The sequence below is a fragment of the Conger conger genome, chromosome 11 (genome assembly GCF_963514075.1).
Source record: "Conger conger chromosome 11, fConCon1.1, whole genome shotgun sequence".
Taxonomy (NCBI): Eukaryota; Metazoa; Chordata; class Actinopteri; order Anguilliformes; family Congridae; genus Conger; species Conger conger.
In genome coordinates, this window is record NC_083770.1 from 37,600,431 (window position 1) to 37,623,714 (window position 23,284).

A 23,284-nucleotide genomic window follows, 5' to 3' on the forward strand; every position below is an offset into this window, starting at 1 on the left:
ATGTGCCCGTGTGTGCGTGTGTGTGTGAGAGTGTGTGTGATTGAGTGTTCCCATGTGTGTGTGTGCATGTGCGTGTGTGAGTGTGGTATCAGTGTCCCATAAGGTGCTGGAATGCTCTAGCCTTGGTCTGTGGACACCCCCAAAAACCCCCCAAAAAGTCAGGGTGCCGAGCTGGGGTCACATGCAGGACCACAGGAAATGGGGGCACAGTGGGGTCCACACTCAGGTGCAGCATGGGGGGGGGGGGGGGGCTACACAGCAAGAGGGGCCGAGAGACTTCCGGAAAACATAAATAAAGCTTGTAGGCCTGCTAAACAGATTAGAGGGGGTGTGAGAGTGAGGCAGCAGAGGAAGGAAAAACAGAGAGAGAGAAGGAGAGAGAATGAGAGAGAGAGAGGGAGAGAGAGGGAGAGAGGGAGTGGAGATAACAAACAAAACAACATCAAACGGCGTGGTCTTGGCGAGCGTGCCTGGCAGGCCTCGTGGTAGAACATGTCTGCCGTGGGGCTCTGCTCGGTGTTATTAAAAAAGGTAAATTACAGACATAAATTGCGATGACATCTGGAGAGAGTTTTGCGGAAGGACTGTGGGCGTCTCTCTCGAAACACATTTGCGCTAAACAGGCGGCCTTCACACCACGCCCAAACTGCTCTGCCAGGGCCGTTTTTCGCCGAAAGGGGAGAGAAGAGGGAAAAAAGAAAGCGGGAGAGAGGGAGAGAGGGAGGGGGATGTGGATGAGGAAAGGGAGGGTGGCTTGTCATGGTTAATAAGGAGCCCTGTCCTCTGGATCTTTCAAAACAATATGTGTCCCTCTTGGCAAAGTAGCTACCTACCGATAACGAACCTCAGGCTGATTCAAGCGTAGGAACAAAACCGAGATAAATTCTGTCTCTGCAGAATACGCACAAACAGCATAAAACTTTTCTTTGACAGAGAAAGAGGAGACTTGTTTTCTGGTCATTCTCTGGTCATTTTCTCCCCAGTGGAAAGTGGGAATTCATTAGAAAAGGTCAGCTAGCTGTGATGTGGGCACAGTAGGGCTCAAGTGGATTAGTAAACAATATTTGTGCCGCCACATTGTTTGTGTGGGTTCAAAGCCCAGCATGGGGGTCTCTTCTGTCCCAGGTTCATACAAACACAGCTTCTTCTCTTTTTCATCATCAGCAGCCAAACATGTGAATGCTAGTGTCACACGGAAAGCCTTTGAAATTCTATTCTGTCTCTAACACTCATTTACAGCACTGTGCAAAAAAAAAAAAAAGACTGACCAAGAGATAACAGAACAAATAATACAATACTCTGTGACAATATTAAAGGGATGATTGGTTTTTCTTGGCAATAGTTAACTAGAGCAGAGCACCAATAAAGCTTAAACTTGCTGTGTTTACCATTTACACAGTGCGCAAAATCATTGGGAGTTGGAAGTAATACATGGAACTGAAATATTTATGCGCCATCATTCCCCTCAGAGAAATTTATGTTTGGTGTAAAAGCGAGGCTGCTTTATGTGCCTGTATCTGCTTTTATTATGCAAAATCAAAAGATGTTTTGCAGTGGTCCGTTTGCCAGTCTTATGAAAGGCCCTCGCTAGATTCATTATTGTGAGTGCAGTCACCATGACGAGTTCCCTTAAATTATAAATGAGAGCATGTGTTTTTTTTGTGTGCGTACCTGCATGTGTGTGTGTTTGTACCTGTGGGTGTGTGTGTGTACCTGTGGGTGTGCGTGTGTGCATGTGTGTGTGTCCGTGTGTGTGGGTGTGTGTGTGTACCTGCATGTGTACGTATCTGTGTGTGTACCTGCGTGTGTGTACGTACCTGTGCGTGTGTGTGTGTGTGTGTGCGTGCATGTGTGTGGGTGTGTACCTGCGTGTGTACGTAACTGCGTGTGTGTGTTCCCTGGGGATAAGCAAACAGCACACCCTTTACATTGCTTTCAAACAAATATTAACTTAAAGGAATATTATTTTTCCAAGACTATTTTTCTCTCAAATTAATTCCTTTGAAAGCTAAATGATTTAGCAAAATATATTACTACCCATGTGAAAGATTGCATTATTAATGTCATTGTATCACCGTTTCATACCTGCTCATTACAAACACCGCATTAAAACTGAACAAGTGACACATTACAAATTGCCTGATTATTTTCACTCGGTTGAACTTAAAACACATTCTTTCTTTCTTTACCTTACTTACAAATTACTGGTCTTCGTTACCGCCAGGAACAGAAAAAAGAGTAGGGCTAGACTTCAGAGATGTCCACTCGCCTTACGGGATAACATTTCAAAAGAAGTTTGAGTCGTCTGTGCCCTTGTGGGGCCATGTTACAACACGATCGAGCACGAGCTGATCAATGCCTCCGCCTCGGGCTCCCACACAATGACAAACTGCCTAATTAAAGGAGGGAAATTTTACTTTGAATGAATAATTAGTAGCTTGCTTGAGACAGGCCCGGCGAAAAAGTGTCACTTGTGCGAGGGAGATCTCGTGTTCCCACGTGTTAGGGAAAGCTGCGTCTTCATTGGCCAAGGTTAGGGAAAGCTGCACCCTCATTGGCCCGGGTTAGGGAAAGCTACTTCCTCATTGGCTGATTCAGATGGAAAGTTCCTGGCGGACTTTCTTTTATCCCGCTGGAGTTAACAGCTCCTTAAAGAGTCTCGTCCATCCCTCACCACCTGCTCTCAAAACTAAAAAAAAAGATAAACGCATCTTGGGGTTTTTTCCATTCACCCCACCCCGCTCCCACCAACTCCGTGAGACAGAATGTTTGGCAGCATGTTCATGTTTTGGATTAAGCGTGAGGTAAACCTGAGGAACACGGATTTGGATACGATAGAAACCTCGGCCAGCACAGACACCGAAGCGTCTCGTTCGACAGGTGCCCAAACCGACGCCGGTTAGGTCATTTGTTTATACGCATTGTGAGCACTTTCCCTCACAATGATAAGAGGATTAGTCAGAGGAGTATTTTTTGGTGGGGGGGGGTTGGGGTTGGGTAGAACACAAACACATCCTCGTTGTCGAGGTATCGACAAACAACTTAGGCGCAACCCTGCAACAGCACTGCCAATTACAGTTAACTATGAAAAATCCTATTACCCCACATCAGCCTGGCTCTTCCTTATACTATTCTAAATGAGTTTTTATCCAAAAGTGTCTTAAGGAATTAACAATTACCAGAATAAGAATTGGGCATGATGTATAATATAACTTTCCCATTATTTCTCCTTTACTCTAAGTCCCTTTAAGCTGTGTGCCACTGCTGCGATTGAAAGGCTGCCGCAGTCCTCAGCTGGCTGAAGACACAGTACAGTTTCTCCTGCATGCTTCAGAGCCCCAGTTTGGACCAACATAGACGTTGTCCAAATATTAGACCGGTCTTCTCATTTTCTGGAGTTCTTTGTCGTTTATCTACAGTAGACACACTACAGCTGCTGGGGGCTGCCAATAGCCTCGTGGCTAAGTTGCCTGACTGGGACCCAGAAGGTTGGTGGTTCAAATGCCAGTGCAGCCACAATAAGAGCCTTGGGCTCCTGAGCAAGGCCCATAACCCCACATTGCTCCAAGGGGGACGGGCCCCTGCTTAGTTAAATCAACTGAAACTAATGTAATGTAACCCTGCCCCCCTACACAGTTGCCCCCTGCCCCACAATGTACATTAGTGAAAATATCTTTCCAATGGCAATGTCAATCCTCCTAGCTGAGGTAACCCTGCAACAGAACTTACCCCAGATCAGTTTGGTTCTTTCTCACAATATTCTAATTGGGCCTACACTGGCTTATTTGAAAGGAATTAAGAATGACCAGAATAAGAACAGGGTGTGAGCTGTACCAAATCTTCCTGTCATTTGTCCGAACGGAGGCCTACATTCTTTAACAGGCAAATTTGCCCGTCAGTGTCATAGCTCATCGTTTTAGCCTCGCAGTAAGCTTGCACAAGAACGCTGCACGTGGCAGGACTCCAGGACCTTCTACGAAAACGCACAGTGCGCCCAGCCTGGCTGGCCCTCATTTATGGGTCCTCAAAACTCCAGCACCACAAAGCCACAGGGCCCTTCCCAGCATCCCCCAGGTGTCGCCTGCTTCAGAGGACCTGACCTTCCTGCCCGTTTGTACCTGTTCAGTGCGTAAACAGGAGGAGGAATTTCTCCCCCAGGCCAGGCAGCTAAGGGTCACAGAGGTCTGACAGAAAGCAGCTTAGATCACCTGCAAACAGGGCGGGGCTTCTGACAGGTGAGTGAGGCTTGTTAAAGGGGATCAGATTCAGGGCCTATACTCACCCCCCCTGCCCACACCCCCCTGGGAGGCCCCAAACCTGTTCCGCCATGCTACTGTAGGTCTATGTGAGGCCTATGACGCAAAACATCCAGCAGTCTTACTGCTAGAGAACAACAAAGATCATTATACAAGTGTCCAGCATCAAGACATCACAGATAATTCAATTTTTTAGCCTTTACATAGTATCATCTATGATTCCTATCTGTTCTCATTGTATTTTATGCATCTGCTTTATTGTAATATTTTGGTTTTCAGAGGGCTTTTTTCTAATTTACGTTAAGTTCCTTTATGTTTAAGAGGTCTACAGGCTGAGCCTTGCGCAACTACCTTGACCAGAAAGACCTCCAATATGGTACCTTATTTTACAGAACGGAAAACTAAAGGATCTGCTTCTCTGGAATTCTGCAAGGAATACGAGCCACCGCCCAATTTCAAGATTAATTCAGGGAATCGCTAGTCAACTGGCTTTGACTTTGTGTAAACCTAGCTTGACCAGAATCCCAAGGGGGAACTGTGCCTAGTTTCACAAAGAACGAGAGGCAAAGTAAGGAATGTGGCTCCTTGCTATTCTGCATGGGCTGAGTGACACGCTTTGCATTTTGTTGGCATCTGACCCTGAGAAAAACCTCATAGGATGGCTACACCGTGGGAGGGCAGGGGGATATTTCAGAACAATGGCTCCTTAATTACCTCCACCACAGATTTTACAGACTCACTAAATTCCCAGCTTTGTGTTCTTCCATGTTTACAGCCCTTTCTGCTGACCACTGAACCAGAAATATTCCAATTTGAATCTTCTGGAAACATTACCCTCGTAAAGTCTGGCCATTCATCTGTGCCTCCTGTAGGGACATCATTCTCTGGTCTTGATCTCAAGAACCATACATTCTACTCTGCTGTGTACACTACAAGATACACTCAAATTTAACTAATAACTCAAATAAATACAATTTCTGAAAGTATTTTCACTGCAACATGTTTTTGTCATCCAAAACATTAGTATTATGTCAATAATTTAGTTCAACACTTTATTTAAATGGTCCTACATAAGAGCTATAATTCTTTCATAATCACTACATAGCACATTCATAAGCACTACACGAGCATGCATAAGTTCCAATGTCAATGAATGGAAATATGCATAATGGTGCTTAATGTCAAAATTGATGCAGCAAGTGATATTACGATGACATACCAAGTGAACTAATATAAGATCCTTATGTCAGATATTCATCTAAGCACTCATGAATGCGCTATGTTGTGCTTATGAAGGAGTAAAAGTTTTACCAAAAATTCAAACACTTACTAAATCCTAACAGATACTACAGTTTTTTTGGGAGGGTCTCACGTGTTTAAGGGATGTGACCAAGCACAATGTTTGGGTAGGGGATGCTCTGCATTGTAGTACAGCAGCAGAAACTGATGTTAACACGCAGGATGTCCTGCAGTTAGGAGGCTGACCGGATGAAAGGAGCATGGGAGCGGAGCTTCTGTTGGGCCTGAGGGTCTGGGCCGTTATCAGGGCTGGTCCTCGGTCGCTGGGGGTTCTCGTATGTCGCATGCGGTGAGGTTTAATGTGTCCTGTGAAAGAGGGAACTGTTTCCCTCGAAAGGAGAGGACTTTTCAGCGCGGCAAACTGACCCCTTCCCACCCCCCCTCTCCGAGGGACTGAGCTTGACACGCTCAACCGATACCCCGTAATTGAGTTTCTCGCAGAGAAATCCCTTATCTTGTCTGCATACAACGGGCGGTAATGGAAATGAGTCTGTGTCTAGAGACTGCCCTCACCCCTGTAAATCAATCCACGTTCAACCTTGAGCGCTTTAGTCCTTGTACATCGATGGCAGCTCTGACAGGATATTTATTTCAATAGTTACCATTTCCCTGCGCTCGAGGTGAACTGCCTCAGAGCTGGCCGGGTTCTCTAAAGTTCCTGTGTTTGCTGCTTGTGCCCATCGTGGGGTTTGTCTTACGCTTGCCAACGTCCATTTCTGTGCATTTTAAATGGGCTCAAAGAGGTGGAATGAGCAATGGTTGACGTGTGAAATTAATGAATCTAATTAATGGCAATATGAAGTGGTAATGGGATACACTGAAGTAGTTTGCAACGATAAGCTCTCAATTCTGATCCATCTTCAAGATGAATGCCACTTTACTGTGTTACCGTGTTTTTGAAATGTATCCATCAGATAACTAATCAGACAACAGATCATGTTACTGTCTTAACCATCACAAACAAGATGGCAACAAGACAACACTGCAACAGCAATACAACTACTGAACTACTACCATGATGGCTAATAACAATAATAATTGTTAAAATGTGTTACTACGTTTATTTATTTACTACTACTATTACTACTACTACTACAAGCATTATTGTGTTGCGATATGCAACTAATTAGGTATAAATATATATATAAAATATATTTCTTACACATTCTCCACTAAAAATATGCCATCTTCATCACATTCAGACCTAATTAACTGGGCTAACTGGGGTAAAATACTGTGTAACACTTTGCTGCTGGTAGCATCCGACCTTTGACCCTGAGACGGAAAGTCCGTCGTCTCTGAGCATTACATCACATGACACTCTCCCCCCTCAGACATAGACTGTCTTCAGCCTCCAGGACCCCTGGGAAAGGGTTAGGGAAGCCACATGCTCCCGAAACAGCAACACAGATGTGCTTTCTGCTGACGGCCCATCGGACATAAAGAATGTTCCGGATCAGCCGAGGGACTGTAGCCGAGGTCCCATACACACAACAAAATTAGATCAGATGCACAGACAAAATAAACATAACAAAGGTGGAACCCATGTTCAGAAAGTAAAAGTTCTCCCCAGCGTTTTGCTCCAGTCACCTGGATTTGCTAATTAGCACAATTCTTCAGCCAGGAGGTAGAACTAATTAGTGGACTCAGCTGGCTGAGTTCATGGGTGGACGAAACACATGGCAGAAACACTTCCCTGCTGAAAAACAGCTCACGCTTTTGAAACAGCTGGTAGCTGGTTGCCCAGTTCAGACCAGCTCCATACTCAACATGGTTTGACCAGCTCCAGCTATGTTTTGAAACAACTGGTAGCTGGTACTTTGAAGCAGGTCATAGCTGGATTTTACTTTCTGACTTTCCACCTCTGGAACATAACCTAGAACAGTTGAGCAAAACGGTGTTGTAATTTCAGTTGCGTGTTACCAGAAATTAGTCCATTAAATCATGAAGATATGCTTTGAACCTGCTCGTCTGGACCATAAAAATGACACACTTCATTGGACAGCCCCTGGTGTTTACAGAAAGATGGACAGGTAGATTGGAGGTGGGGGCTTATTGGGACTGGAAAGAGATGGTTGTTTTTCTGACACCCTGGGGGCCTGGGAAGCTACTGGAAGCCACAATGAAAAGGCCCAGGCTTCCCCTCGTGCGGAATGTGCTAGAGGCCTTTCTCTCTCTCTCAATTTCTTGCTTACACGCTATCTTTCTCCCTCACTCACTCTCCATCTCTTTCAATCTTTCCCTCTCACATTCCCTCCCAATTTTCTCCCAAAAATTTCCATCTCTCCCCACCCCCATCTCTATCACAGTCTCTCACTCTCTCAATCTTTCTTTCACTCACTCTGCCATCTCCATCTCTCTCTTTCTTCTCATTCACTCTATCTCTCCTAATCTATCTCCATCTGTCCCCCCTGACCCATCTCTATAAGTCTCTCACTCTCTCTCATTCTTATTCTCTCCATCTCTCTCTCGCTCTCTCTGCCCATAAATACAGTTTGAGAGCTGTAATTTAGTGGTGCGGAGACCTGGAAGGACTCCACAGGGATGGCATGCCCCAAACTAGCACAGCAGGTTCCCTTCCATCATTGGTGGAGAGAGAGAGAGAGAGAGAGAGAGACGGCACCTCAATCACCTGCCCTCAGGGCCTCCATGCCAACCCGCTTGCTTGTTACACCCTCAGAGAGTTCATTCAGAGGTGTGCCTGACAAGTGTCAATCAAGTTTAGAGCAGTGCTGCCCAACCCAGTTCTAGGTGTTAGGGTTCAACTGAAAACCTACAGGATGGTAGATCTTGATGTAGACTACATCCAGCATTAATTTGGATAAATATTTAAAAATATAAAACCTATAAAAACGTATATAATATATCATCATTGATATACATATATATATATATAAATGATGGGATGGGGGTCCCTGGATCAGAAAATTTGAAATCCTCTGCTTTAGAATATACTGCATTGTAGGAGGTTGACACTTTTGAGGAAGTTGTCACTTTAGTTACAGACCTTTTAAATACCACAATATGAACCAGGAATCATACAATGGCAACGATTGATAGGCTAAAACTCTCTTTCTCTCTCTCTCTCTCTCTCTCTCTCTCTCTCACACACACACACACACACACTCTGTCTCTCTCTCTCTCTCACACGCAAACACACACACACTCTCTCCCTCTCTTTCACACACAAACACACAGACACTCTCCCTCTCTTTCACACGCTCCCTCTCTCACACACACACTCACGCACACTCTCCCTCTCTTTCACACACACACACACACACACACACACACACACACACACACACACACACACACTCTCTCTCCCTTTCTTTCACACACACAGACACTCTCCCTCTCTTTCATGCACACACACACACAAACACAAACACACACACACTCTCCCTCTCTTTCACACACACACAGACAGCAGGCAGTGCAGTGGAGTTGGAAACTCCGTGCCGGGTGTTGACGAGACTCTTCAGTAATTTGGGGTGAAGTGGGAGGGGACTGGGGGGGGGGGGGGGGGGGGGCACAGTGATTTACCAGCCGCATTCTTCACACCCCATTACCCAGCGGTGCCTGGTGGGAAGACAGTCCTGCACCCTCTGAACGAGACAAAGACTGGGAGACTACGTCCCGATAAATCAGCCGTCCGACCGAAACACCCCTCACAGGGAGCCTTCCGCCTCCACTCCAGTAATGCATTATATTACATTACAGTTATTTAGCTGGTGCTTTTATCCACAGCCACTTACAGTTGATTAGACAAAGCAGGGGCCAATCCCCCCCAGGAGTAATGCGGGGTTAAGAGTCTGGCCCAACAGCTGTGCGGATCTTATTGTGGCTACACTGGGGCTTGAACCACCAACCTTCCAGGCACTGCAGAACCACAGGCCCAATGGCCTTGGGACAGCCCAGCCAAACACTGACCAATGAGTGAGTGGCAGCCAAACCAACACTGACCAATTAGAGAGGCGACACCATGGGTAACCAATGGGACGCTTCAGAGGCCACAGTAGAACAAAAAGAGACATACCAACAAAAAAAGAGAGGAAGGGGGAGTAGAGAGAGTGAGACAGAGACTGAACTTTAAAGTCGAACTTAGCATAAAATGTCATCAATTGTTGCCTGTTCTTTGACTCAGTCTTGAGTATACGTGATCACCCTGAGCCTGCCCTGTTTTCTTCTTTAAGCCTGTTCTATTCTATAACACAGGGCGTGCAAGCATGACCTGAAACGACAAGCCGTAAAATGGCAGACAAACCCTGCAGGTCGCTGTTTTAGATGGCATACCAGTGCCCGAAAGCAAAATAAACGCATCCGTGCCTCACTGCCAGACAGGTCTGGGTGCACACCTCCCGTCGCAAACAAGAAATCAAAGGGTCAAGGCACAATCAACGCTTGGCAACGGCTTCCAGCCAACTGCTAGAAGAAAAGGTTAAAAAGATGTGCTTTCACAGTTCTGTACTTTGGATACCTAGCTCAGAGGGGTTTGTGCTATCACAGTACACTCCTGATTACGGGGGTGAAACAGGAGCATGCGGCACATTGTGTGCAGGAGGAAGGAGGCTCAGAGCGGTTAGAACTGGGACACACGACCACAGAATGGGTTAACCCTTTGCACTGGCATTTCAGAATGTTTATCTCAATGTTCTTTGTCAGTGACAGTGTTCCAGAACCCCAATTAATTCGGTTACCAGTAGTGACTGTTGTGAGTGTCAGCATTAGGATGGTAACTTAAGAACATTCTAATCAGGTATTTGTGACCCCCCACCTTACAGGGCTAAGGTGGGCGGGGCTACGATGCGGAAGCAGACGACAGCAACAACAACCACGCAGCAGTCAGTGTCTAATAATGGACGGCCTAAATTCAACACCAGTTAGGATATGCAATGCAAAAAATAAAGTCTTGCATTCAGGCTATAAATCTTACTTTTTTTTCTGGTAAGATAAATAAATTCAGTCATCAAGTACTATCTGTCTAACATTGTTTAGCTTGTTTTAACAAAATCTTTCTTGTTCACATTGGCACATTGCTTGATTTCTTCTTATTTTTTGACATAAATGTTTTGCAGTGTGTAAAAACCAAGGAGAACAAGGCAATCTGCGGCCTTCTCCATTACCTTGTAATTCAAATGAGCTCTAGAGATCCAGAGGCGTTCTGAAAAGGCCGCTTGTGTGAAGTAGGTCACTCATAACTCCAGTTATGGACAGTGCAGGGGTTGGGGGGTTTGAAGGGGTGGTGGTGGTGGGGGGGGTGTTGTTGTATGGCAGGGACTTGGCCTCACTACTGCTCTGGCTGGCATCCAGACGGGTGCTGACCAGCCCTGGGGCCTGGCTGTCATTGGTTTAGCAGTCATGTGGGGGTAGTCATGTGACCTGCCCAAGGCAAGGAAGGTCCAATGCGGAGGCTCCAATGCAGAGGCTCATGACACACTGGTGGATTGTGGGAGGGGTTGAGCCAGGTCATAAGATAATGCATGGAAAAACACACATTATTTGGAATATTGTATTTATTATTATAATTATTTTGAGATTCATAGCGGTGTTATGCACTTATACACTGACCCCTGTTACTCACAGTGTACAAGAAAATTGATGCTAATACATTCTGGTTCCATGTTCCATGCTGCGACACACACCGTTATTATGCAAAAGCGTTTTGACCCCTGGAGAACTTTGTAAGGTCCCATGTTTAACACATATCCAGTAGGTTTTAATAAGGGGTCACAGAAGCTGCATACTCTCATAAAGTGGACCTTGACTTAGAACCTTCCAGAACCACTGACTGATGGAGGGGTACACCTCCCAGCTTCCTGAAAGTTCATAGTGTTGTGTTTATAGCCTCTCCACTACCAAGTCATGTGAGCCCGTCTGTCCCAATCACATTTTGGAATCCAGTCCCCAGTTTCGTCTATGGCTGTCCATTTGCAGAGCAGAAGATGACTCTAGTGGACGACTACAACCGATCTCGCTGCCCAATTCTGCCGCCAAAATGTGGTCACGGGAATGACTTCAGTTTAATCAAGAGCGTTAAAGCAGGGATCCTCAAGCGGAAGGTAATCGCATGGGCGTTGCACTCCCTCGAATGAATGGAATTCTGAGGATATTCCAGAGACGTAACTCGAGGCAAGAGATGGTTTCGGCCTGGTCCACTGATCCGATTACATACAGTACAGTGGGATCCCTCCAAAGCCAAACGGTGATTACACATGAGTGGAAACATAACATAATGTGTTTCAGGATGGAGGCACTGCTTGTGATGCACACACACGTATACGCTCACACACACACACACACACATGCTCACACACACACATACACATACACACACACACAAACACACACACACATTGGCATGCACACACACACACGCATACACAGGCATGCACACACACACACACACAGGCATGCACACACACACACGTATACGCACGGACACACACACACACACACACACACACACGCACACACCCAGACACATGTGCACACCTACAGTACATGCACACACACACGTATAGGCACGTACACAGGCACACATACACAAACACACACACACACACACACACACACACATGCACACACCCAGACACATGTACACACCTACAGTACATGCATATACACACGTATATGCACACACATACATACAAATACACACACACAGCCAGACACACACAGACACATGCACACACCTACAGTACATGCACACACACACGTATATGCAAACACACACACACACACACACACACACACATACATACACACACACACAGCCAGACACATGCACACACCTACAGTACATGCTCACACACAGGTATATGCACACACACACACACACACACACACACACACACATACATACATACATACATACACACACACGCACACACACACACACAGCCAGACACACCCAGACACATGCACACACCTACAGTATATGCACACACAGACAGGAAAATGGCAGAGGTATCACTTTTCGTGAAAATAGCACGCCTGACAGCTGATGTGCAGCTCAGACACGTCCGGACGTATCAGCGAGCGTAACTGCGATTGTGATAGACCTCTTTTCTCTAGATAATAGCGTGGTGACATGCCATCAGAGGCGTATACAAGAGGCATAATTCACCAGAAGGCACTCAGCAGAAGAAACGGCACTAGACTTCCATTTCTTAAATGAAGACGTAGTGGGACCGGACACTCCGGGAAAGAAAGAGAGCAGCACTTACTCTGGCAGGTGGGAATATCGCAGTACTTCCAGTAGATTCCGTCGTCGTGATCCGTGATGTAGCACCAAGGCCGAACGTCACCGTCTGGGTTCCTGGGAATGGGAGGAGAGGAAGGGGTGGGGAGATAGAGGAGATAAAATAAAGAAAGCACCAAAACACATTATTTCACAAGAAAAAGAGACTTTCAGGTGTGAGATGAGATCACTAATACATCCAGTTATAATGCTGATGTAACAATCACGACTGGTAATTGAAAGCAATGGGGTTCTAGAACACTGACTTAGAATGTTGAAAAACATTCTAAACATTTTAAACATTACATTTAAGTACCCAGCAGCTGCACATATCTTATTGTGGTTTCACTGGGACTTGAACCACCAACCTTCCAGGTCCCAGTCAAGCCACAAGGCTAATCTATTCCCACTGATGAAAAACCTATTCTCTAAAGGGTTAAAAGTTATTTCTGCGCTGTCAGTCTCATGATCACCCCTCCTCCTTTCCCACAAGCCCATGCTCTAGCCTGGGATCTCCTCCCAACTGTTCAGAGGCTCATTGAGTGACATTCACCCTGGGACCTGGGACCTGGGACCTGGGGGGTGGGGTTGGTATTGGCGGAGAAAACCTAGCCGCAGCAAGCTGGGAGTCCCTTTGTTCCGCTGCAGAGGGGCACCCTGGGTAGAACAATGCGTCTGTCAGAGAGGGACGCCTTTGACCTCACCCACTTCATTTAACCCTTGGAGATCTGAGGGCTCCTGCCGGTTCGTTGACATTTCGGTTGGGGACGCCGGTATGGGCGTGGACCTGCTGAGGTTAACCACGGAAACTGCCAGAAACAATCCTACCCTTCGACAGTGCACCAGTCACTTATTAAAGCCTACTGGAGTTCATTACATCCGCCCCTCCTCCCCCTCCCGCCCTACGCTGAGCGCTGATATAATGTAGCACCTCCATATTTCCCTGCGGCCGCTAAGGATCCTGTTTCGCCTTTTGTCGCGAAGAATTTGATGGGTGTTTCCATCTCTTTTCTTCTCCTTTCAAAAAACACTTTCCAGATTCTCTCCATCTCTCTTTTTAAATAGAAAGGGTTATTGATCCAGATGTCTCTTTAAGAATGGCCTTTTTTGCACAGCGAAACCTAATCCCGGAATGAATGAAGCTAAGCGTGAACATCTTGCTCTCTTTCTGCCCCGGTGAACCTTCAGCGCGATTCATTCAACGCCGTATTCCGTTTTGATTTCGGGGGAACATTTCGTAAAAGCGTTCAACACCCAGCCATTAACAACGAGCATTGTCTTTCACAAAGTAAAAAAAAAAAAAGACTAAATACTCCAGGCACTGTTTGGAAACTTTGCGAGAATACAATCTACTCTTACATACCGAAGAACTTTCTAGAAGGGGTGCTTCCGCCCGTTCACTCAACGCTCAGTACCCCTCTCAGCTCTGTAAGTATGTACACTGCAGCAAAGTGATGATGTTTGAACATTACTCAACATGCGTGCATTAGAAGGTACTTTACAGGAAAAAAACATGACATAAACTCAGCTCCCTGTAGTCCGCCCGGTTACATTCGACACCGGTACCTGGGGGGAGTTCACCTAGCTGCCCCCTCCGCTCATTTATCTCCTCGATAATTACCCCCGGGAGGAGGACAAAAAAAACCCTGAAAAAACACAGGACACAGAATAGAAGTTGAATGACACCAATCTAATAGAGTAAAGACTTTGATCACTAAATGCTCCTTTTTTCAGCCTGGAGCCCGGGAATGACAGGTTTGGGTGACAAAGGGGCTTTGCTTTCATGTGCTACTGTAACCTGCCGAACACGGTATAATGCCGAATTGAATAGGTACACGCACATGAAAGGGGAGGCAGCTTCTACGTTTGGGCGTCACGAAACGCTCCATTTCTGGTTGACCGACAGGAGTGGAGTTCAGGTTAGCGGAGATTTAAACTTGAGTGCTACCAGAGAAGAAAATCCACCATTTTGTTTTCAAAATTCTTTTGGGTCTGTTAATGCAGGCCAGAGGAGGAAGCAGTTGAAGCCTCTCTGGAGGTGCGTGAGAGAGCGGATAGATGTCCACGAGAACGAGGAGAGACAACCGTGAGAGCGGGGAGATTGGGTCTGAAATGCGGACGCCACGTTAGCGTTAGCGTCGTAGCCTCTGGCCTGTTCTCCCTACTTTCATCTCCCAGGCCTTCGAGCCTGTCCGCCGACAAACTGCGCCGATCGACAGCCGCCTGTCTGCTTGAGCAACAGCAGACAGCGTGAGCCGACATCACAGAAACATCTTTCTGTAACCAGCTCTTTCCAACAACGTCTTAAAATCCATCATTTAGATTTTTGTTTTTTTGGGGTCTGTCGATACAGGTCAGAGGAGGAGCATGACTGGAAGCAGACGCCTCCCTGGAGGGTGCGTGAGAGAGAGGTAGAGGTCCGTGAAAGCGAGCAGATTGCTGGGCCCGAAACGCGGACGCCACGTTAGCATTAGCGGCGTAGCCTCAGACACGTTTGCAACCCTTTCATCTCCCAGGCCTTCGAGTCTGTCCGCCAACAGACTCCGCTGATCGACAGCCGCCTGTCTGCGTGAGCAACAGCAGGCAGCGCAAGCTGACATCACAGAAACATCTGTCTGTAACCGGCTCTTTCCACCAGCGTCTTAAATACGCCATTTTCAGACTGCCCGAAACATAAAAATTTATCATTAGCTTTAAAGATTCTGGCACGGAGAAACTATAATAATCCCAGATTTCTGAAATGTTAAAAACTTACACAGAAGAAAAAAAAAATAGGCTGCCAATATTGTGCTTCTTTCCAAAGACTTGCACATACTAGCCCTCCTGCCTTTCATTATGGGAAGCCTGAATGGGACTTTTACAAAACACTCTGGCCAAAATAAGTTAAGCCAGATGACAGTGTGATTATTTTGAAAATCTTACCCAGAATTCAGACTCTGAGGCCAGTGAAGAATGAAATGATCACATCAGCCATTACAGTGGAGTGAGAGATCAACCCATAAACTGGCCGATCAAAGTTTCCTGGAAGACTAAGTGGATTAGGAGAACAAAAACCTGGGTACGACATTAATTAAATTAAGATAAGTATGAATAATATACCTGTCAACTTTTAGAGACACAACATTAATGACTATAAGCGTCTCACATTAGGCATATTAATATTAAACTGCTCCTGTACTGTCCTCAAAATTACGCAAAGCCAGAATGATTCATACAACGATTAACACACATCAGTCACATGGGACAAAATACGATTGAAATATACCGCTCAGTTTTGAAATCATCAGACAAATTACTTATTGGCAGCTATTGGCCAGTTGACAGAGCGGTAATCGTAATTTAATTCCCACAAAAACAACAAAGAAAATAAAACAGGTGCCGCATTCATTTAATCAAGCAGCTTTGAAACGATTGAAATCCAATATCATTTTCTTCCCCCCATTGCCTAATTTTATATTGACATGACAACAGAGGAACAGCATCACATTACAGTAGATGTGCCAACCTGGCAGGATTTGATTTGCGTATATCACCAGCAGTCGCCTGAGGCATTCAGAGAATGTGAATGACTCGGAGGTGTCTGTCGATTGATCAAATCAATCAAACTTATCCTTTGACGGCAGACACAATGCAGTCACGCAGTCCAAGGACAGGCAACTATTGACTACGTTTTATACTCTTAAGTTCTAAAAAATTTCCCTCGCTGTCTCTCAGTCAATTAAATTCAATGTGCCTTATTGGCATGAAACACAAACCGTAAACACTGCCAAAGAACTACATAAAATAACAAACAATTACCGAAAGAAGGGAGGAAACAAACTATTGAAAGCATTTAGTATAATTATAATACTTTAATTATAATACTTAGAAGTTGAACAGGTAATACATTGCACAGCTTATATGTACAGTGGTTATAGTCTTTGTTGGGTCCTCCCCCTTTCTCTCCATGTCTCCCTCTCTCCCCTTGTCTCTCTCTTTCTGTTCCTTCCCCTCTGTCTCTCTTGCGATCTCTCCCTATTTCTCTCGGTATAGCTGTCTCTCCCTCTCTCGCTCCATCTCTACCTCACTCTTTCTCAACTGATCCACATTAACCTTGGCCCTGACTGCAGTGCCAGCACACATAGGGGATTTTTTTCAGTCCGTGTTTCTGCGCCTGTGGTTTTACAGTGATCTGTAATTAAAAATATCATTCATATCTTTATCTTTTTTTACAAAAGTAATTCAAAACTGGTAAAAAGAAAGGAAAAAGTGGTAGCAATATGTGGTCCTTTCTGAATGAGGGAGGTATAACTCAGATAAGGTGACTAAGGAACACAATGCAGTTTAATTGAGGGGTCGAGGTCTCTCGCCTCTACAGAAGACCAGGCTTCCTTTCTGGGCTTTTAATGTCACCCCCCCACCCCACTCAGCCCCAGTTCCTCAGTGCTTTTCAGTGGAGGCTTTTATAGGGTGCAATAAAGATGAAAAATGTAGGCTATTAGGCCATTTTGCATACCACTAGTCTTCCCTTTAAAGTGAGGCAGCGTGTGGAAAACCAACAATGGGCCACGGAGTTTAATAACCCCCTCCTCCTCTGGCCGAAAATACCCCCACCCCCCCTCCCTCTACATCCGATCCAGGCAGTAAATGGCTGTAAAGGCAGTGCAGGTTCCTGGCGTGAAAAGCATCCACCTGTGCTTGGCTCGAGGCCTCCTTGCGGGCCCGAAAATCCCCGCTGGGTGACTGAATCGGAGGGGAAAAAAGGCCCCGCGCTAATGCTAGCGGTTCCCTGCCAGGCTGAAAAGGGGCCTCTTCAGGCGCAGCAGTGTTCCAGCAGCTCAGACACGGTTACAGTGCGAGTCGCGCTCTGTAGGGATGTCAGGTATTACACACCAACAGGTGTTTACGGGGCACTTTCACGCAGAACGTTATCAGCTGTGCCTCCGAGCAGAAGCACAGGTCTCCTGGTGACAGCCGAGGGTTTGGTAGCCATGGATTATATCTATAAAATCGTTTTCATACAACACAACGCTTAATAATGATATACACTTGTTATACACACAAATATATGGCAGTATATTCCGTTTCTGCAGGAGATCCCAGAAATGACCCACAGGTGGCAGGTGTACTCCAGCTGCACCCGATCGGACTCTCTCTGGTTCTGTTTCCTCTCAAATCCAATCCCAGCTCATACATAACAGTAATCTACAGACGCAGTGGCTTACAGAGGCGAGTACCATGCTGTACTTCCCACAGAAACACGGACAAAAATCCAGCCAAGTTAAGTAAAGTAAAGCTCCCAGTTGTCTCATGTATGATGCACTGAACAGTCTTCTTCCTTCTGTAGGTTTAGGAGTAGTTTATGTTTTAGTCCATAAAATTTCATCTCTGTAAGGCGCCTTGAGCTGCAAATATTGTTCAGTTTTACTTAACCAGGTTAGTCTTGCTGAGATTAAAATCTCCTTCATAAGAAAGAGCTGGCATGATGAGCTGCAGGACAATTTAACAGCATTTAACATACCATGCTGTACACCACACAGATAAAATACAATATTACAATGCTGTATATACCCCCCAAAATAAAGTGCCAAACTGCCAAAAAAGGTACAAATGCCTGTCGCTGGGGTGGTACCCTACAGGTACGTAAAATTATGCACCTAGCCTATTAATATATGTAAAATTCATTTGTACCTTTTTTTAACCTATTCATATTCATTTCTACCCAAAAATAACATTACTGTATTATTATAATTTGGAGAGATTGGAATGCTGGAGAGATGGGAATACTGGACAGATGGGAATGCTGGGGAGATGGGAATGCTGGGGAGATGCGAATTCTGGAGAGATGAGAATGCTGGAGAGATGGGAATTCTGGAGATATGGGAATGCTGGAGAGATGGGAATTCTGGGGAGATGGTAATTCTGGGGAGATGGGAATACTGGAGAGATGGGAATGCTGGGGATATGGGAATGCTGAAGAGATTGGAATGCTGGAGAGATGGGAATACTGGACAGATGGGAATGCTGGGGAGATGGGAATGCTGGGGAGATGCGAATGCTGGGGAGATGGGAATGCTGGGGAGATGCGAATTCTGGAGAGATGAGAATGCTGGAGAGATGGGAATTCTGGAGATATGGGAATGCTGGAGAGATGGGAATTCTGGGGAGATGGGAATTCTGGGGAGATGGGAATACTGGAGAGATGGGAATGCTGGGGATATGGGAATGCTGAAGAGATGGGAATGCTGAAGAGATGGGAATTCTGGAGATATGGGAATTCTGGAGAGATGGGAATGCTGAATAGATGGGAATGCTGGAGAGATGGGAATGCTGGGGAGATGGGGATGCTGGGGAGATGGGAATGCTGGAGAAATTGGAATGCTGGGGAGAAGGAATGCTGGAGAGATGGGAATGCTGGGGAGATGGGAATGCTGGAAAGCTGCCAGATCGAAGCTTGCTCGCGGGAAGAGGGGGCGGGGTACCCTGTGATGGGAACGCTCCCAGGCCATATATCAACATGCCCAGGTCCTGTCTCCTGACCTTCCCATGCGGAAGGTCAACACAACCCTGTTCCACCACACTGAGGCGGCACTTGGCCTGAACACATTGTCTGAAGCAGACCGGCCCCCTCTAGGTTCCCCATGACATTTATTCTGCACAGTGCACATGGACAGAGAGGAGGGGTGGGCGGGAGACACACACATGCACGCACGCATGCACACACACACAAACACACACACATGTGCGCACACACACACACACACACACACACTGCATACACACACATGCACACAAACAAACACACATCCACACAGACACACACACCCACACAAAACTCCACCCTTCATGGAAAATCCCAGCGAGGAAGAATCAAGGTAATGATAACAAAGAGTATGGGGTACACACAACCACCATCGCTCATCTTCGCATTCCCTCCCGCCAACAAGCTGACAGAAAGTGCACTTATGCTGATGAGAGACCGAGGAACGGGATCAATCAAACGGCATGGTGCTTTTATCCTCAGCCTCCAGAAAAATGTTTCAAATATTTTTATTTTGCAACTCTGCGTTGACTTTAACGTCAGTGTCAGAGTTTGTCCTACTCAGCAGTGTAACCGATAAAACTCCAACCATACATTCATGACAAGATTAATCCATTAAAAACAAGCATGCATCATGGTTAGTCTCAACTTGTGGCACGGCAAATTGTGCACCTATTACAGTTTTAAAACCTCATAAAGGAGATCCACTGGCCATACTCCCTATACTGTTATCATCCCTAACACAGTACCCTTTGGATTAAGATAAATTCTGTGTCTCCTCTATTCTCCTGTGAGTCACACATTTTATTAATGTAGTGTTCCCAGTCAAGGTTTCCCTGCTTTATCAACTGTGGCAGGATGACCATCCAAGTAGTGCATCTTCAAAGCACTCTTTCTTCAATTTATGACAATGGCTTTAGAAATTTATGCTAAGGGGGACAAACTTTGTGGAGGAGCAATAATGACCATTTTGGTTATTAATGTGTTCGTGTCATAACTTTGGCAGTAACTCTGAGTCTTAGTGCATAATTGCTGTGACGCTGTACGTTTAAATCTGTATGAGAAGCTGAAGAATGGGGAGGGCAAAAGTTCACAACGTGAAAAGTCATCTCCCCTGGCATGTGTGGTGACAAGACAAATCTTGGGGTTTAATAGGAATTGGGAGGAAGTGACATGGAAGACTTTGGCTCCAGGAAAACTTTCACGCGTAGCTAGTTCCTCATCACGAGTGGCTGAGCAGCCAGGAATGGAGGGATGAAACTTTCAAAAAATGAAAGTGCATGTCTGAGCTTCAAACCCAAGCCTAAAGGATCTTCCTGACAAGAAAAACTTTTTCTACAAGTCTAGACAGCCTTTATGAGTGAGCCTCGTCAAATATTGACATTTAAATCATCCTCCATGTTAACTACAGTGAACAACACCACACTTCCTGCAGCAGTCAATATTTTTCATCATGATGACCTTCTGTTTCTATTGGTGTAAAAAAATCAAATAATGGTATCTAATAAAGAGCTAATAAAAAAGAGTGCAAGCTAGGTGTTGAAACAGCTGGTAGCTGGTATTTCAAACTGGGCATTGCTGAATTTTACACCAGGGTACATTTGTTTCCTCTTCATAATGGATCACAGTTACTTATACTGTATACTGTAGTATTGGAAATGGAATAATGACCAATCGATAAGTTACAACTGCATGTACACATACAACTGCCCATGACAAGGACATTAGTTAGATACTACCCCCCACTAACCTTCCCACCCCCCCAAAAAAAAAAAAAAAAGGGCTGTATTATAACCTGCAGTAGTTGTGGGAGCCCAGTCCTCCTTCTCCGTTAGGGTACTTGAGGGTGTTGTAGGGGTGCTGAAAGGTTTCGTTCCAGAAAAGACAGGGCTTCCCTCCTAGAAGACAGGTCTGGTTCTGGCAGCCCCTGTAATCCTTCCCATTGGCGGTGTAACATTCTGAAAAAAGAAATAATCACTCATTAATCTGGGTAGGAGAGGTGTGTGTGTGTTAGTGTGAGCTCCAATATCTTTGCTGACAAACTGAGAACATTAACTAATTAAGTTCCAAGAATAGTCCCATGGGGAACACCAAAATGTTCTGAAAAACAGCTAGTCAAAACTGACCTGGAACAATATGTCAAGTGAGCTGGGCACTTCTCGACTCCAGAATGGAGCTACATTTATATAATATCTACATTAAAAATTCACGTTTAATATATTCACATTGTCTGTCAGTACCTAAAGTCACTGTGATGCTGCATATGAAAAAGGAAATTATCAACATTGCTTCAATTACTGTCCCCAGTGCTGTCGCTTCATTTCAGAAAAAAAGGGGAAAAAAAGGAAATGATTTGCATTTGGTGTGAATATTAACCATACGGATGACCGTCATCCACAGTTTGAGAGATTCCCCCTGGGAAAACGAAAAAGAAAAACAAAAGAAATCCAATTTCAGAAGTCAAGATAGGAGAAAAACTTCTGAGCAGCATTTGAAGAGAGCATGCTCAGTATCTCCCCAATAACTCGGTGGGAGGTATTTTGTTTTTTGTTGCTTTTTTTCAGCGGGGTAAGGAATGGCTTTGAGCCCTGTCAGAGGTCTCTGTTCAGCACTGGGTTCTCCTCATTCTAGCAGGCCTGTCTTCCATCTCCCACAATCAGATTACAGGTTAGCCTGTCGGGTAACTGTATATCCTGGAGCCTTCAGATGCCTCCCCTTTGAAGAATCTCAAAACTTAATCAGGAAGAGATAGGCCTTTTTTTCTATGTACAAAAGCAACATATTGTGCGCTAAATTAAAAACAGTTCATCTCTCGTGGATTCCAATGTCTCATTACACTCCCCTACAAAACTAAAAAAAATAGTCGTTTCAAGTGTCAAAAACAAAGCGCAGCCTGCTGGATTTACGCCGTTCGGCTCTGACAAGGCCACAACAGATACGTTCCCCGTGGAGGACCTCCCTCTCCCCGAGATCGGCTTTCACAAAGCACAGCTACCTGCCTGAAGAAACGCAGGAAGCAGGTCTGTACACGGTTTAATCACTCTAAACGGAAAATTCTGTTCTTAACCCGGCGCTAAAGCCGTGAAAAATTCACTCAAATTTACTCTTCATCCAGTTAAAGCCCTTAATAAAACGCAAGTGGCTACGCGGACCATTCTTTGAATTCTGAATTTGACAAAGTGACTATATGAATACGACCACTTCTGGGCTCTGCCCTTTCACGCCACATCATGCGAGAATGAATCCAGCAGTTTCACACACCTGAGTGAAATTGAACTCGTGCAAGGGGCAGTTTAATCCCGCCGTTTTGGCGAGCGTCTCCTCAGAAGGGTAAGATCCAGCTCCCTCCGGGAGGCTCCGTCCCCAGAGGGCTGTTCCTAACAGGCTTTGTGTCTGAGCCCCCTTCCCTCTGAAGAAAAAGCCCTTTTAACTTCCTCCCGGAGGGCCAGCTACTGCTGCAGCTGCGAGGGGCTTGTTAGCGGGAAGACTTGGAACAGTCTGCCGGCCAGCCTCACACGATACGAGTCACAACCCACCCCCCCCCCAAGCTTAAAAAGGTCCCTCAACTCCCTGCATTCTCCATGGGAAACCCTTATCTTCCTGGCTATCCGGGAAACTACTGTGGACTGATAAGAAAAATTAATTGAATGGACTTTAGAATAAATAAAAGAGCAATTATGTGTGTGAGTTGTTTGTTTGGTACAGGGGATGGGACAGTGCCATACGATTGGCTCCCGTGCCGTCCTGGCCTCTGCCGTGTCCAAACATAGATTGGGAAAATGAAACCCAAGTGGGCTCAAAAGAAGCCGCGGTTAAATCTAATTAAGCCAGGGTTCCAGGCCCTCCCATAGGACCCCGACGCTGCTTACAACTCCGCATTTCTCTGGGAAAAAAGCACCGATGCTGCGGCACATTCTGTTTTTACTTTCGAGCCCTCCAGAGCCGGCCTTCATTAAAACATAAATC

At 45.6% G+C, this 23,284-nt stretch overlaps 1 protein-coding gene across 2 annotated transcripts in view; it reads right to left on the bottom strand.

Moving 5' to 3' along the window:
- kremen1 (kringle containing transmembrane protein 1) overlaps nucleotides 1-23,284 on the bottom strand; it is a 60,043-nt gene that overhangs the window by 13,892 nt on the left and 22,867 nt on the right. For both annotated transcript variants that reach the window (XM_061260711.1, XM_061260710.1), the window contains exons 2-3: nucleotides 21,114-21,276; nucleotides 12,785-12,876 (exon numbers count right to left, since the gene is read on the bottom strand). In XM_061260711.1, the coding sequence (XP_061116695.1) occupies nucleotides 12,785-12,876; nucleotides 21,114-21,276 (255 nt within the window). The remainder of the gene's footprint in view (nucleotides 1-12,784; nucleotides 12,877-21,113; nucleotides 21,277-23,284) is intronic.